This window comes from Rana temporaria, chromosome 7 (assembly GCF_905171775.1).
Source record: "Rana temporaria chromosome 7, aRanTem1.1, whole genome shotgun sequence".
In the NCBI taxonomy this organism is placed as follows: domain Eukaryota; kingdom Metazoa; phylum Chordata; class Amphibia; order Anura; family Ranidae; genus Rana; species Rana temporaria.
In genome coordinates, this window is record NC_053495.1 from 190,479,189 (window position 1) to 190,495,342 (window position 16,154).

Sequence of the window (16,154 nt, forward strand, 5' to 3'; positions counted from 1 at the left end):
GGCTTTATAATGCATGATACAGACTAGAGCTGTACAGGTCCCCCTCCATTCATCCTTTTTTTTACTATTGATACGAATAACCTTCTACCCCGCCTTCAGCTAATTTTGTGCAGAAAAACTAGTATTTATAGATATTCCTGTAAAAAAAAAATAAGCTAACTTTGTAACATTGCACTGCTATCAGATTTAAAATAGATTCAAAGTTATCAAATAACTCAATTAAAGTATAAGTCACCATAACGTTCCAAATATAAATGGCTATAAAAATGTATGCCTAGTAAAATGGATTTAAAAAAAAAAAAAAAAACATCTCTGCAATACACAGTTCATCATGTTATGAACCTTAAAATGCTACAGAAAAAAACTTTAAAAATAAAAACAAATATATTGCGCTAAACAAATTGGAATCCGTGAATAATAAATGGTGATTAGGCAGCCAACATACCAGTGGATAAATGTTTAAAAAGTGAAAAAGAAAAATGTAGCGCCAACCTGTATGCCCCAGTAGATGTCTGTGAGGACAAAACCGGTCGGGTTTATTGGACTCCAAGCATTACCACTGCGCAATTGACTCCCTACTATTTGATCTGCTGTGGTTACTTAACGTGCTGTGTGGAATTTTTTATCTTTTTGTTTTTTTTTCATGTACCTGTTGGGACCTTCCGTGCTGTGTAATATTTTATTTTTGAGATTCTAAATTAAAAAAAAAATTACACTATGAGGAGGTGTTCTCTTCCTTTTTTCTCTCATCCCCTCTGAAACCTGGAGTTCATCCTCCACACCATCCCACTGGACATTCCTGAGGTCAGCGTTACCAGTTTCCCTTTGGGATCCATCTGGAGCATCACAACAGGGATTTCCATCCTCATTGGTGCCGTTGGAGGGCGTCTAGCCCATACAAGCCTTGAAGACCTACCCACCGTACGGTGAGATGTGGGTCAACGGTAGCTGGTAAGAGTATTATATTCTTCTATTTTGCCAAGGAATGTCCATTTGAAGATGTGTTGTTTCCAACTGAAGGGACTATCTACATACATCTATGAGATATAAAGAACCACCCTATATGTACATGGGACTACTCACATTGTGTTAATTACGCTTTGTTTATATCTGTAGTCATACAGATTCATAGGAATTGGTTGTTTTGTTCACCACTGCATTCAAGTATATTCATATTTAGCCCTGAGTGATTTGTTTGCATAACTCTAGGCATTTATGATCTTCTTCACTGTGTGTTAACACTAAGGATCTAGCACTATTTCCCAGCGTGACCACCGCCCACCTACAGGTTTACCTGGTGGGTATTTTTATTTACAGGTTGGCGCTACATTTTTCTTTTTCACAGAAAAATACTTGTTAATCTGACAGAGATCCAAGTGGCTCCTAACCTCAGAGTGAGCTTTTGCTGCACTGAAATCCCAAGCAGTGTTGTCAGCCAAGCCTAAATTCTCCCTTCGGAACTACAGGATACCTCATGCTTATGTTATCAAGATTAGGAGAGTGGAAGATGTTCTTTAAGGCTGGATTCACACCTATGCATTTTTAGTGCTTTTTGCATTTTGCAGATTTGCACTACAGTCTATTTATCATGGTTTCCTATGGAACACGTCCTGTAGTGCAAATCTGCAAAATGCAAAAATCGATCGAAGTGGAAGTTCAGCTAGCCATCTCTTCCCCTCTCCCTTAGCCCGCAATCGCTTGGGTCACTTCACAGGTCCCAGAAAGCTGCTGGACCATTTACAAAGCAGAGCACAGCTGTGCAATGGGAAGCCGGCTCTGAAGCCATGAGGAGTCGTACTCGTCTTTACACACTAGTGACGAGGACCCGAAGACCGGTGAAGAACTGACCCGAGTAAGGATGGTGCTGGATCCTTCGTCAAGAGTCCTTTTATTAACAGGCAGAAGCTACTGAATTTGTAGCTGCTGGCTTGTAATTTTTTTCGTTACTAGGGTGAAGAAATTAATTAGTGAGTGGGTAAGAAAAAAATTGCCATCTTCATGTGTGACCTGTGTGTGTTCCTGGCTCCAAACTCTTCTGAAAAGGTGGGCTCTGAATTGTATTCTCTAATTCCTGCCTTTTTTTCTTTTTGCCAATTCATCTTAATTTCTCATAATATATGATGCTGCGTACACACGATCATTTATCGGCATTAAAAAAAACGTAGTTTTTAAAAAATGTCATTTAAAATGTTCGTGTGTGGGCTTCACATCATTTTTCGGGTTCTGAAAAACGACAAATAGAAAAATTCGAACATGCTGCATTTTTTAACAACGTTTTAAACTATGTCGTTTTTCGGGTTGTAAAAAATGATCGTGTGTGGGCTAAAACGACGTTAAAAACCCGCGCATGCTCAGAAGCAAGTTATGAGACGGGAGCGCTCGTTCTGGTAAAACTACCGTTCGTAATGGAGTAAGCACATTCATCACGCTGTAACAGACAGAAATCATACTTCATATTCCCATCGCACACTTTCCTGGATCCGCTCTTGGGTGCTTGTAGCAACAACCAGCTGGATACTGGTACACGTTACAGTAGGAATATTTGCCAGCACACCATGGAGCGACATAAATAGCGTCCAAACGGATGTTTTATTGCATGATCACAACACAAAGAGAGTGCAACGTTTCGGAGCCGATCGCCAATTTTTTTTAAACGATGGTGTGTGGGCAACGTCGTTTTAATGATGAAGTTGGAAAAACTTTGTTTTTTCTACATGACGAAAAACTTTGTTTTTTTTCATGCTGAAAAATGATCGTGTGTACGCGGCATAAGTCTTAAAAGTTTCCCTTTTAGTGACGGCGATATTAAAATACCATCCAAGGTGCCAAATCATTGTTAAAAACAATTATGAACATGGAGTAACTTTGAGCGTTTTGATAATTCCTATATTATAATTGAAAAAAATAAATCAAACACTTGTACGCATCTTGGACTCGTTTCGCATTTGTGTATCTGTTTGAATGTAATTTCAGGCTGTGTTTTCTCTTGAGCTGGGGGTAGACGGGCTCTTGACAAAACATGTTTCTACTTAGCTGGCAGACATATCTGAAATCCGCAGCTTACTGGGCCAAACCCGGCATTGTCTGGATTAGCATCCCAAAGAAATGCTCCATTATTAACAACCTGCTTTCCTTATCATTATTCACGCGCTTGTCATTAGCTTCTACCAGTAATTAGAAGCATACATGCTCATGGCTGCCATGGCAACAGACTACAATACAGTTTTCCTTCCGAACAGAATGAGATTTGTCTAACAAGAGGGAAGAGCAATGCCACACTGACACCACCGGCAAGAGTTAAGCTTACATTGTATGCAGTGGGCTTTTTTCGGGCTCAGGAACTTTATCTTCCATGTAGAGGCTTAGCTAGTATCCTTTTGTACAACAAAGTGGTTGCCTATATCATTCTGGGAAAGAACAGCTGATAGAGTTTACGGTTACTTATTTACATTGGATGTTGGTTCTTATCCCGTCGGCAGAGGACTTTTCTTAACAGCCATCTTCTAAAGACAACTGAAACAATTCTTGTGTTCAATTGTACATTTCCCACAGCATGTTGTTGCTAAAGTGTTTCTCCAGGAAAAAAATGAATCAATGAACAATCAAAAAGCTTGCTCTTTTTAATTCTCCTTTTATAACACTTATGCCGCGTACAGACGGTCGTTTTTTGAGATAGAAAAAAACGACGTTTTATGTGCCAGACCTCATTTTGACTTACCAGAAGAATCTCACATTCTTGTCTGAGGCAAAATGCTTCTCTCCCAGAAGGGCACGATGGCCTCTTTTCAGTCCAGTTTCAATTACATAGTCTCATTCTTACCCGGTACTAAGAATGTAAGGGCTGATGCACTGTCATGACAGTTTTCCTCCTCCTCCAAGATGGAGTCAGTTCCTAATCCTGTGATACCCCCCGATCGCATTCTAGCCACTATTCACCCTAGTCTCACTTCACCTTTGGGTGACAGAGTTCTTGCTGCTCAGATCTATTCTCCTCCTGAGAAACCTTGTGACCACCGCTTTCTCCCTGAAAATCTCCACACTGCTTTGCTCCAGACTTACCATTCTCCCATGGCAGCTGTTCACCCAGAGAAGAATCAACTCATCTGGTCTATTTCTCAACAATTCTGGTGGCCTAGTCTCCATGCTGATGTAACGGGTTTTGTATCCGCTTGCTCCGTGTGTGCACAGAGTAAAACACCACGACACCTTCCAGTGGGCCTCCTACAACTCTTACCCAATGGAGAGAGGCCTTGGACCCACTTGTCTATGGATTTTTTTGTAGAGTTACCCAACTCCCAGGGCAACACAGTTATTCTTATGGTGGTTGACCGGTTATGGAAAATATCACACTGTATTCCATTTAAGAAGTTACCTACATCCAAAGAACTGGTATCCATTATCGCTCAGAAGATCTTACGGCTATATGTGCTACCCAAGGTTATCATCTCGGACAGTTTGTGTCCAGGTTTTGGCGAGTCTTTTGTGCCAGTTGGGAATTCAGCTTTCCTTCTCTTCTGCGTATCACCCGCAGTCCAATGGGCCCGCAGAACGAGCCAACCAAGCCTTGGCTCACAATAGTGCCATCAATGCCGCTTCCAGATTGTCTCCATTTATGGCAAATTATGGGTTCCAGTCATCTATGTTGCCTAAAACATTTGTTCTTCAAAGAATTCCTGCATTAGAGGAGCATCTCCGTAATCTCCGTTCCACTTGGGTGCAGGTCCAAGAGTCCTTGCAACGTGCCAGTGATAGGTACAGACTCCATGCTGACCGACAACGCCTACCTGTGCCTATCTACCAAGTTGGGGAGAGGGTCTGGCTGTCATCTCGTAACCTCTGACTCAGTGTTACCTCACTGAAACTGGCACCACTGTATATTGGGCCTTTCCGTATTCTCCGTAGGATCAACCCAGTGGCTTATGCTTTAGATCTTCATTCCAACATGCATATTTGTAATGTATTCCATGTTTCATTATTTAAACCTTTTGTGTGAAACTGCTTCACCACCTCTGTACCATGTCCTCACCCAGTTCAGGTTGAGAACTATGAGGATTATGAGATACAATCTATCATTGACTCCCATATGTTCCGTGTTCATTGGAAAGGATACGGTCTGGAGGAACGCTCTTGGGTCTCATCCTTGGACGTACATGCACCTGTCCTCCACAGTGCTTTCCATAGACATTTTCCCCTCAAACCTGGTGCCCCTCCGAGAGGGAGGGTTAGTTGAGGAGGGGGTACTGGATAATTGTCAGCACTCATGGTTTCCACAGTGACTCACCTGGTGATCATTACCTGCTTGTCATTCCTGCCTACAGCCAGCCCTTTCTGGCTATTTAAACTGCCTTGTTTATTCCTTTTGTGCCTTCACCTTGGTCAACATATCTGTAGATTCTCTGCCGTGTTCCTGTGAAAACTTTTCTCGGCTGACATCCCTTCTGGTTCCGGATCCTGTTCTTCTGCCTTCAACTGCGCTGATCTCTGGTTTCCTGATTACTGGCTTGTCTTAAAAGGTGTGATTTTTTACTGCATTTTCTGTCTCAGTCTGATTCATGGTTGCTGACAATAGTTTGGCTAGTGTTAACTGCTACCTCCTTTGCCCCACCCCTGTTACTTACTGGCCATATCCCAGAACTTAATTAAGTGAAGGCTCTGTAATTTGGAGAATAATTGGCAGAAGCAGGACTCGGTGCTTAAAGGGAAGGTACAGCTAAAGCTCTTTTGGCTGTAACTTTCCTGTTTGAATGCTCGGTTCTCAGTGTTGGAGCCGGTGGGGGGGAGATGCAGCATCGGACCAATGCTGCATCCAGCTAGGTAAGTATGATTCTACAAAAAAACTCCATTCACATACTTCTCTTTTAAGGAGACAATATAAGACAGCAATAGAGTGCTTTAAAGGCTCACCTCCGAACCTATTCATACTCACCTTCACTGTGCCCCTCTCTGCTACACTAGAGCCACCTCAAAATATCTATTGCTTTTAAGGGGGAGCATGTGACCTTATCCCGTGATGCAGTGCTCAGGCCTTAGCAGCCAATGGCAAAACCTGAATATTATCATGTGTGGGAGAGGGTGACATTATCAACCCTGGGTAAGTTCCAACACCATCTGGCAGAGACTTTACATAGAGTTAGGATGATGGAGGAATGAAGGGGTGGGGGGAGCTACCTGAGTGGGCAAAGTAAAAGTCTTTTTAATCTTGACTTGGCCACAGGGACACAGGTATCGATTGAAGAGAATTATAGGAACTTGTAGACGTCAGAAGGTGCCTACAGTTCAGAACTTTTATCTAAGGCCGCGTACACACGATCGGTTAAACCGATGAGAACAGTCTGATGGACCGTTTTCATCGGTCCAAACCGATCGTGTGTGGGCGCCATCAGTTATTTAATCATCGTTTAAAAAAAAGCCAACTTGTTTTAAATTTAACCGATGGATTCCTAACCGATAGAAAAAAAAACGATCGTTAGTAGGCACGACCATCGGTTAAAAATCCACGCATGCTCAGACTAAATTAGGGGAGGGGAGCGCTTGTTCTGGTAAAACTAGCGTTCGGTATGGAGATAGCACATTCATCACGCTGTAACAGACAGAAAAGCGCGAAACATCTTTTACTAACACAAAATCAGCTAAAGCAGCCCCAAGGGTGGCGCCATTGGATTTGAACTTCCCCTTTATAGTGCCGTCGTACGTGGTTTACGTATCCGCGTTCTGACACGATAGTTTTTTTAACCGATGGTGTGTAGGCACGACTGATCATCAGTCAGCTTCATCGGATAACTGATGTCAAAATCCATCAGACCGTTCTCATCGGATGGACCGATCGTGTGTACGTGGCCTAAGAAGTGCTTTATGTTGGGTATGTTTACTTTAATCACTGAAAATTTAGTTTGTTGACGTTTACAATGTGCATAAGTAAAAATGGCAAAGGTGACAGTTTTCCTATAATTAATGCATTTTTTTCTGCCAGAGGAGAATCAAGACATTTGCAAACAATGCATTGCAAATCATTTCAAACAGTAATATTTCAACAACATAACTACAAATGTCCCATATTTTATGTATTTCACTTCTACAGGAGAGAGAAATTACGGTTATCAGCATGTAATTGCAGGCAACCTTTTCAGAGACTATCATTTAATAAAATTACTGACATATATTCAGAATTTCCAGACAATTACCCACTATCATATTTGTTCTACTTTGTGACTTGGAAAAACTTTTACCATATTTTATATATGGGACAAAAAGTTTTACTGTATACAGAACAGCACTCAGAGGTCAGAGAAAATCTGAATGACCCAATTAAGAAATAAAAGGAAATACCGCAAAGCCTTAAAGTGTTACTAAACCCACAACAGTAAAATCAGTCTGTATATGCAGTAAAGCATGCTTGTTATACTCACTGTATAAAAAGGCTATTTGATCCTGTCAGTTTGGTGGTTATTGCTAGACAGAATATTTTTTTATTTTTTTGTGAGGATGCATGTGATCAGCACAGGGCCAATCAGCACTGTCCAGACAGAGGGTCAGGGGTCTTGCAGTCACATAGGACAGTAAGAAAACCCCTCCTACAAGCTTTAACCAGTGCTTGGCTGGACACTGATAGAAGTCCCGAGACTGCTATATACTGCTGATGAGAAAAGGTATTTAACAGTTTATAATTACTAAAATAATTGCATTTTCATGTTCCGTGTACTTTGGGGGATCGGATATAGTGAATGCAGGGTCCTGGGTTTAATAACACTTTAAAAATGGGTTTTAAGATGCACTCTGCTAAACACAATTTATCTAAATCTAAACTTTCCATGTAATGCTTACTCCAGTGTAATTTTGGAGAAAAACAACAGTCCAATGAACACTAATTATTTAAAAGATCTCAGTGCCCTACTCCCGTCAACAGTTATACACATACAGAATAATGCCCTGTACACACGATCGGTTCGTCTGATGAAAACGGACAGATGGACCGTTTTCATCGGACGAACCGATCGTGTGTGGGCCCCATTGTTTTTTTTTGCCATAAGTGAAAAAAAAATAGAACCTGTTTTTTTCTTATGGTTAAAAAACCGATCGTCTGTGAGGAAATCCATCGGTCAAAAATCCACGCATGCTCAGAATCAAGTCGAAGCATTGAACTTCATTTTTCTCAGCACGTCGTTGTGTTTTACGTCATCGCGTTGGACACGATCAGATTTTTAACCGATAGTGTGTAGGCAAGACTGATGAAAGTCAGCTTCATCGGATATCTGATGAAAAAATCCATTGGTCCGTTTTCATCAGACGAACCGATCGTGTGTACAGGGCATAAGATGTCAGAACATTAGACGCTGTATGTGACCCTTTACTACCTCTGGTGCCATTGGCCAGTAGTCCACCCAATCAGGTAATGGGCGAAAAGTGAGGCATAGGAAGCAGAGGGAGCAGGTCCAAACTATTGATGAAGGAATCTGTTCATGTTTTTTACAAAAGATCTTCCTGGATTTTGGGACTCTTTTGGTGCTCAACAAGAAAAATAGTGCTGACGGGAGCCAAAAGTACCTAGAGCTGAGGTTGAGGCCCCAGAGATGGGTTGAAGGCCCCTCCACACAGAAGGAGACTTTTTTATGAATAAAAGGTACCTGCAGTACCTCTTTTGTTGTCTGATATTTGTGTTTACAGTTAAAACAACGTAACAGGTTCAGTTATATCTGTCACTTACTACGTAAATGTTCTCACAACTGGAATATTTGCTATAGCCAACAAAGGTCGTGTTGTATCCTTGTGTTCACTAACCTTATGCCACGTACAGACAGCCGGAGCTTGTTGTCGGAAATTCCGACCGTGTGTAGGCTCCATCGAACATTTACTGTTTCCAACAACAAAAATTTGAGAGCTCGTCCTCAAATTTTTCGACAACAAAATCCGTTCTCATAAATTCTGATCATGTGTGGACAATTCCGACGCACAAAATTCCATGCATGCTCTGAATCAAGAACGAGACTGAAGCGCTCGGTCTGGTAAAACTAGCGTTCGTAATGGAGATAGCACATTTGTCACGCTGTAACAGACTGAAAAGCATGAGGCTGAAAAGCCTAAATTGTCTCTAACCAAACTTCTACTATTGAACGTCCCTTTAATAGTGCCGTCGTACGCCTTGTACGTCACCGCGTTATTGGAATACGGAATTTTCAACAACATTTGTGCGACCGTGTGTATGCAAGACAAGTTTGAGCCAACATCCGTCAGAGAAAAATCCACGGTTTTGTTGTCGGAATTTCCAATCGTCTGTACGCGGCATTAGTGATTCTACCAGAGCTGGATTTACCATTAGGGAAATAGGATTGTGTCTATAGGATGCATATGGGGTTAGGTTACTCTTTAGTCTCAGAAGGGCCCCTGTAAGGATTTATCCGAAGATCAGACACATACCTGAATGTGGCAAAGCCAAGAAACATGGAGCTCCTCTTTTGCAAATTTTTTGGCCTCCCCAGGGAGAACAAAAGCCATGGCCTGTGTTTTCCCATACACACGGTAGCCATATTTGTCACACAGCACCAGAGAATCGTGACTGCCCCCTCCTCCACCCACCAACCAGTGTCCTTTTTCATGACTGGAAGATTTCCTAAAACCACAGTGCAGGACCTCAGTTACACAATGAAGAAAAAGGGCTAAAATGCTGTAAGCAATCCTTGCATGCAGCGTTATCAACTTTTAATACATTTCAACGTTATCAGCGCAGCTACAGTTATCTTACATTTATACATTATTACTGTATTCTAAAAGTCAAGTTAGACCAGTACTGGGTAAGGCCAGTACCCAATACTGGGTAAGGTCTGTAAAAAAAGAAAAAGGTTCTGGGAAAAATGTGTGTTCCTCACAGATGGGTAGGCTTTGGGAGCTAATGATCAATGCCTATAGGGTCCATTGGAAAACTAGCCCTACATCCTACTGCCGACTGTGCAACTTTCTACTGAATCCCCAGTTCTGTGCATTTAGGTATGGGCAACAATAAGTCTTGCCCCTACCATGGGTAAATCCTAGAGATATAAAAGATTTGACAATCATAAATGTTGGGCTGGGAACTTCACAGATTTACCACCAGAAATATGTTGACTACCATTGTCAACCAACTTCTGAAACTCCTATTGCCTGCCTGGTGTTTATTGTAGAAAGCACCAGACTTGTTTTTGAAGTCCAGTAAATCTGTTTTATTGAAAGTCCCATTTGGTTACAGACAACACATTTTGGGGGTTCAAAAGGTCCGCCTTCATCAAGGCTGAAAAGTACTTTGAGAATGACATGCCAGGTGATGGAATTGAGCAATATGGTGTTATCCCAGTGGAACATTCTTATGCCTTGTACACAGGATCGGACTTCCAACTAACTTTTCCGAGGATTTAGGTCCGAAGGGCGTTGGCAGTGAACTTGTTCTGCGTACACACGGCACAACATTTTTGGCCAACATTCACCAAACCACGTGTTTTTTCAGCTCTTTACCGCCACCCCTTGGGCAACTTCTGCTATTGTTGACTGATGTGTAACATTGATTCTGAGCCTGCGTGTTTGTACATCAGATTTTAGTTGGACCAACTTGCGTACACACGATCGGATAAACCGACGTAACAGATTTATTGCCCAACAGTTGGTGAGCATGAACAGCCAACTTTTGTTGTCGTTAATTCAGCCAACAATTGTCTGATGGAGTATACACACGGTCGGATTATCCGACACAACACGTCCGTCAGACAATTATGGCCATAAAGTTGGATCGTGTGTACGAGGCTTAACTGAGAAAAAACAAGCGAAAAAGGATCAGCTCCATATGTCATGGATTCTCCAGCTTCTATACTTTTGTACCCCCCAAAATAGATTTTGTATCACTCAGAGGGTTCAAGAATGTATCAGGCCATTCAGAAAGACTTTTAATAAGAGAAGAAATGTAAACAAACCCCAGGCTGTTTGGTCATGTTGTCCTCATCGACCGACTGAAGAAATCTTGACTCTGTAAAGAGAAAAACAACTGAATGTTTTTTTCACTTTATTTATTTATTCATTTTAAGCAAGTGAGATCGGAGTGAATATCTGCCTTAGGAAAATCAATGGAAAGTTGCTGAAGCATCTTGCATGGCTATAGACTACTATTTCCCACATATCTCTGGTATGAAAAGACAGATCTTCTGTTGTGGTAAAGCACAGGACAGTATCTGCATTTCACCAAAGAAGAGGTCACACTGTGTTCAAGCTTAAAGGGGTTGTAAAGGTACAATTTTTTTCCTAAATAGCTTCCTTTACCTTAGTGCAGTCCTCCTTCATTTACCTCATCCTTCCATTTTGCCTTTAAATGTTCTTATTTCTTCTGAGAAATCCTCACTTCCTGTTCTTCTGTCTGTAACTCCACACAGTAATGCAAGGCTTTCTCCCTGGTGTGTAGTGTTGTGCTCGCCCCCTCCCTTGGACTACAGGAGAGTCAGAACGCTCTCTACATTATAGATAGAGAAAGGAGCTGTGTGTTAGTGGGCGTCCTGACTCTCCTGTAGTCCAAGGGAGGGGGCGAGCACGACACTCCACACCAGGGAGAAAGCCTGGCATTACTGTGTGGAGTTACAGACAGAAGAACAGGAAGTGAGGATTTCTCAGAAGAAATAAGGACATTTAAAAGCAAAATGGAAGGATGAGGTAAGTGAAGGAGGACTGCACTAAGGTAAAGGAAGCTATTTAGGAAAAAAAAATTGTACATTTACAACCCCTTTAAAGTCAAGCTAAAAATTAATAAATACTAGGGCCCAGATTCACAGAGAGCAGGGCGCACATTACACGGCCGTAGAGAAAACACTGTACGCTACGCCAACGCAGCGCAGAGAGGCAAGCATTGCATTCAGCAAGCCAGTGCTCCCAACACTGCGCCAGCGTGGTGTTGGTTTCGAAGGCGCACGTCGGCGCAGGTGGAAGTGGGCGTGAACCCATGCAAATGAGGCGTGACCCCATGCAAATGAAGGGCCGAGTGCCAGACAGGTACGTATTACGAACTGCGCATGCGCCGTGACGTGGACGCAAGCATAGCACCCCATGCGCCTGCTCACAACCAAGCCGGCAAAACTGCCTAAGCTACGCCGGATCACTGCGTACGCCGTGAACATAACGTACTCCCAGCCAGACACACGTCCAACGCACAATACGCCGGCTTGTGTTCCCTGGTGCAGACCTTTGCATGTCTGTTGCCGGGTTGCACCTCCTTTATGGGGAATAACTTTACGCCGGACGTACAACTTACATGCATCTCGCGTAGCATGCGCCGGGCACACACACGTTCGTGAATTGCCGTATTTCCCTCATTTGCATGTTTGAATAGCTAATCAATGGGAGCGGCACCATGCGCCCAGCCTAAATGTGCGCCCACCCTACGCCGGCGTGTGCAAGCTACGTCGGCGGGGTGTAGCCTGTTTTTAGGCGCATATTAGTTTGTGGGTCTGGCGCACACATACGCCGGCGCACATTTGCACTTACGTTGGCGTAACGTGTTATACGTCGGCGTAAGTACTTTGTGAATCTGGGCCTAGATCCTTGCACAGAAAATTCACAGCAGCACAAAAAATTCTGCTTTCTATGGCACTGCCCGATCAATCGGTTATTCCAGTTTTTGCAGTTCTAGTCCATTCTTTTTGGTCGTAGCACCAGTACTGTCTGGACTGCAAAGAACCGGGAAGACCCCCAAAAGCTTGTGCAGAAAATTCTGTTAATTCAAATTAAAAAAGTATCCCAGACAGTACTCAACTATGTTGGTGTAATAGTGCACTAATATGGCTACAATCACCTTAAAACAGAACTACATCCAACTACCTGCCAAACTCTCAGACCTTTAGGCTGCTTTCACATTGCAGCGTCGAGCCGCGGTGATGGTATAGCCGCGCTATTTGTAGCGTGGCTATACCATCGTGTTTACCGCCATATTCGGGCGCTAGCGGTGAGGTTTTAACCCCCGCTAGCGGCCGAAAAAGGGTTAATACCGCCCACGTTGCGGGTGGTATTACCGCAGTATTACCGCGCTTTCCCATTGATTTCAATGGGAAGGCGCGGTATAGGAGCGGTGAACACACCGCTCCTATACCGCGGTAAAGATGCGGCTAGCAGGACTTTTGGAGCATTCCTGCTAGCGCACCGCTTCAATGTGAAAGCCTTCCGGCTTTCACATTGAAGACTACAGGGCATGATTTTTCATGCGGTATAGCAGCGCTATTTTTAATCCGTTACGCATAGATATCCATTAGATCCGACTGGCGTAATGCTCTTACGCTGTCGGATCTTAAATGCAATTTTTTTTTTGCCGCTAGGTGTCGCCTCCATCGTTTTCCCCGTCGAGTATGCAAATTAGCTAAATACGTAAAATTCCCGAACGTACGCGCGCTCGACGCAGTGAAGTTACGACGTTTACGTTAGTTTTGCGCGGCGTAAAGTTGCCCCTGCTATATGAGGGGCAACCAATGTTAGGTATGGCCGTCGTTCCCGCGTCGAAATTTTAAAATTTACGTTGTTTGCGTAAGTCGTCCATGAATGGGGCTGAACGCCATTCACGTCGAAACCAATGACGTCCTTGCAACGTCATTTGGAGCAATGCACCCTGGGATATTTTCCGGATGGCGCATGTGCAGTACGTTCGGCAGGGGAACGCGCTTAATTTAAATGCTCCACGCCCCCTACCCGGCTAATTTGAATTAGGAAGGCTTGCGCCGGGTGATTTACGTTACGCCGCCGCAACTTTACAGGCAAGTTCTTTGTGAATAAAGCACTTGCCTGTAAAACTTGCGGCGGCATAACGTAAATCAGATACATTACGCCCGCACAGTTTTACGCCCATCTACGAGAATCTGGGCCAGAATTTCCACCGGAATTGGAAACTCCTTTCTATCCAACAGCTGGCCCCACCCAACGGTCCATGCAGAACACTTCTTCAACAAAGGACGTCTTCTGTCCCCACCCCGATCTTACATCCCTAACCACAAAACACTACTTTCCGTTTTGGACATACGCACAGATCCGACACTTCCCGAGTAAACCCCAACTCATTTCTGAAGGATTTGGGGAACCAACCAGTTCTAGTGTAACCAATTGCCTTCAGAAGTGACCCTATTAGTACTTTTTTTTTTTTACAAATAAATATCTGAAAAGTGAGTTGTGCATTTGTATTCAGGCCTCTTTACTCTGATCCCCCTAACTAAAATCTAGTGGAACTAATTGCCCTCAGAAGTCCCCTAATTAGTAAATAGAGTCCACCTGTGTGTAATTTAATCTCAGTGTAAATACAGCTGTTCTGTGAAGCCCTCAGAGGCTTGTTAGAGAACCTTTGTGAACAAACAGCATCATGAAGGCCAAGGAACACACCAGACAGGTCAGGGATAAAGTTGTGGAGAAGTATAAAGCATGGTTAGGTCATAACAAAATATCCCCAAGCTTTGAACATCTCACAGAGCTCTGTTCAATCCATCATCCGAAAATGGAAAGAGTATGGCACAACTGCAAACCTACCAAGACATGGCCGCCCACCTACATGATGAACCTGTATTGTCTAGCTTTGTTTTGCATTAAAGAAATTGTGTAATAACATTTTTCCTTAAAAAAAAATGTCTCTCCCTGTGGAGGCCAATTACATTACATTACATTCATTACATAATTTTGTTTTAATATAATAAATGATTATTTTGTTTGAAAAATGCTAATTTGTTCAGTAGACAAAAATAAGTGGAATTTTAATAGGTTTGCCCTTGGAAATGTCATGTCTGTGACAGCTGTTGGGAAAGAATTCTACAGAGACAAAGAGAAGAAAAAATCCCTAAGCCATAATTTTGTTAAATATAGTTTTTTTTGTATGCTCCTGAGAGAAATAATAAGTATGGTGTGATCACAGTACAACCTGCATAATATAACATCATTCTGGTGTGAGAAATTCACGCATTTTCCGTGTGCCAATATGCTGATACTTATTAAACCTTTGCAGTACTAGAATATGCTTGTGTTTATGTGTTGTGTATTGTAGTGTTGTGTTAGTTGCACTATTTCCTTTTTCCAAATGTTAAAATGTGTCACGTGAGTAGAATGGGGGGGGGGGTGTAGGAGTCATTCTTGTCTAAGGGGGGAACAGAGGCGTATCTAGTGAAAATGGCGCCTATGGAAAGCACTGAAACTGCGTCCCTGTCAAAACATTTGAAACACATCTTTCAGATAACCTTAACATAAAAAAAAGCAAACAAAACTACAAGTCAAGCTCTGTAATCTTTTAATTAACAAACTATTGATTGGCACTGATTAGCTGCACTAATGGGCACTGATGGCCAGAAACGATGAGCTGCACTGATAGGCGGCACTGATTTGCGGCATTTATGGGCACTGATGAGGAAACATGTGCACTGTTAGGCATGCAACCCGTACAACGGCACTATTGAAGGGAAGTTCCATACCAGTCATGTTAGTAGAAGTTTGGTGAGAGACGATTTGTGCTTTTCAGCCTCGTGCTTTTCAGTCCGTTACAGCATGACAAATGTGCTATCTCCATTACGAACGCTAGTTTTACCAGACCGAGCGCTTCCGTCTCGTACTTGATTCAGAGCGGTACAGCGTGACGTCATTGTAACGATCACCACCGTTTACGACCTTCCATCAACCCACGACAGCTTATCTGACACTCCAACCAACGGGACCCGATCCATCCCATTTCCCAGAATAACCGAGACACACAGCTCTGGGTTCTGGTTTCAAATGTATGAACACTTTTAATGGTTAGCTCTCAAGTTTATATACAGTTTACAAGGCATGTTTCAGTAATTACAGGAACAATCAAACTCTCCACCCACACATCACACACTGGGGGGGCTTCAATACACATTCAGATGGGCTAATTACTAAACATTCCAGACATTTCGGCGCCGGTCTATAATTAACATGACCTAATCACTGCACCTGAGAAGTCACATTCCTTTATTAATAGAATTCAAACAAAACACCATCACACAATGATTTCCCCTCAATCCACATCTTTAGACAGACGGTCTGACTCCGACAGAAAGGTATTCACACCTGATCATCAATAGGCTTTAAACAGTGTTATCACACAATGAAAGGCCTTTCAGGAGCCAGCCCCATTTAACAACTCAATAGCCAGGGCTAATCATTGAAAGAGTCAT

At 42.8% G+C, this 16,154-nt stretch overlaps 1 protein-coding gene across 1 annotated transcript in view; it reads right to left on the minus strand.

The window, feature by feature from the left end:
• Positions 1-16,154, minus strand: part of TNNI3K (TNNI3 interacting kinase) — a 313,510-nt gene that overhangs the window by 156,476 nt on the left and 140,880 nt on the right. Inside the window, exon 19 of the mRNA XM_040360696.1 lies at positions 10,932-10,984. Within this exon, the coding sequence (XP_040216630.1) occupies positions 10,932-10,984 (53 nt within the window). The remainder of the gene's footprint in view (positions 1-10,931; positions 10,985-16,154) is intronic.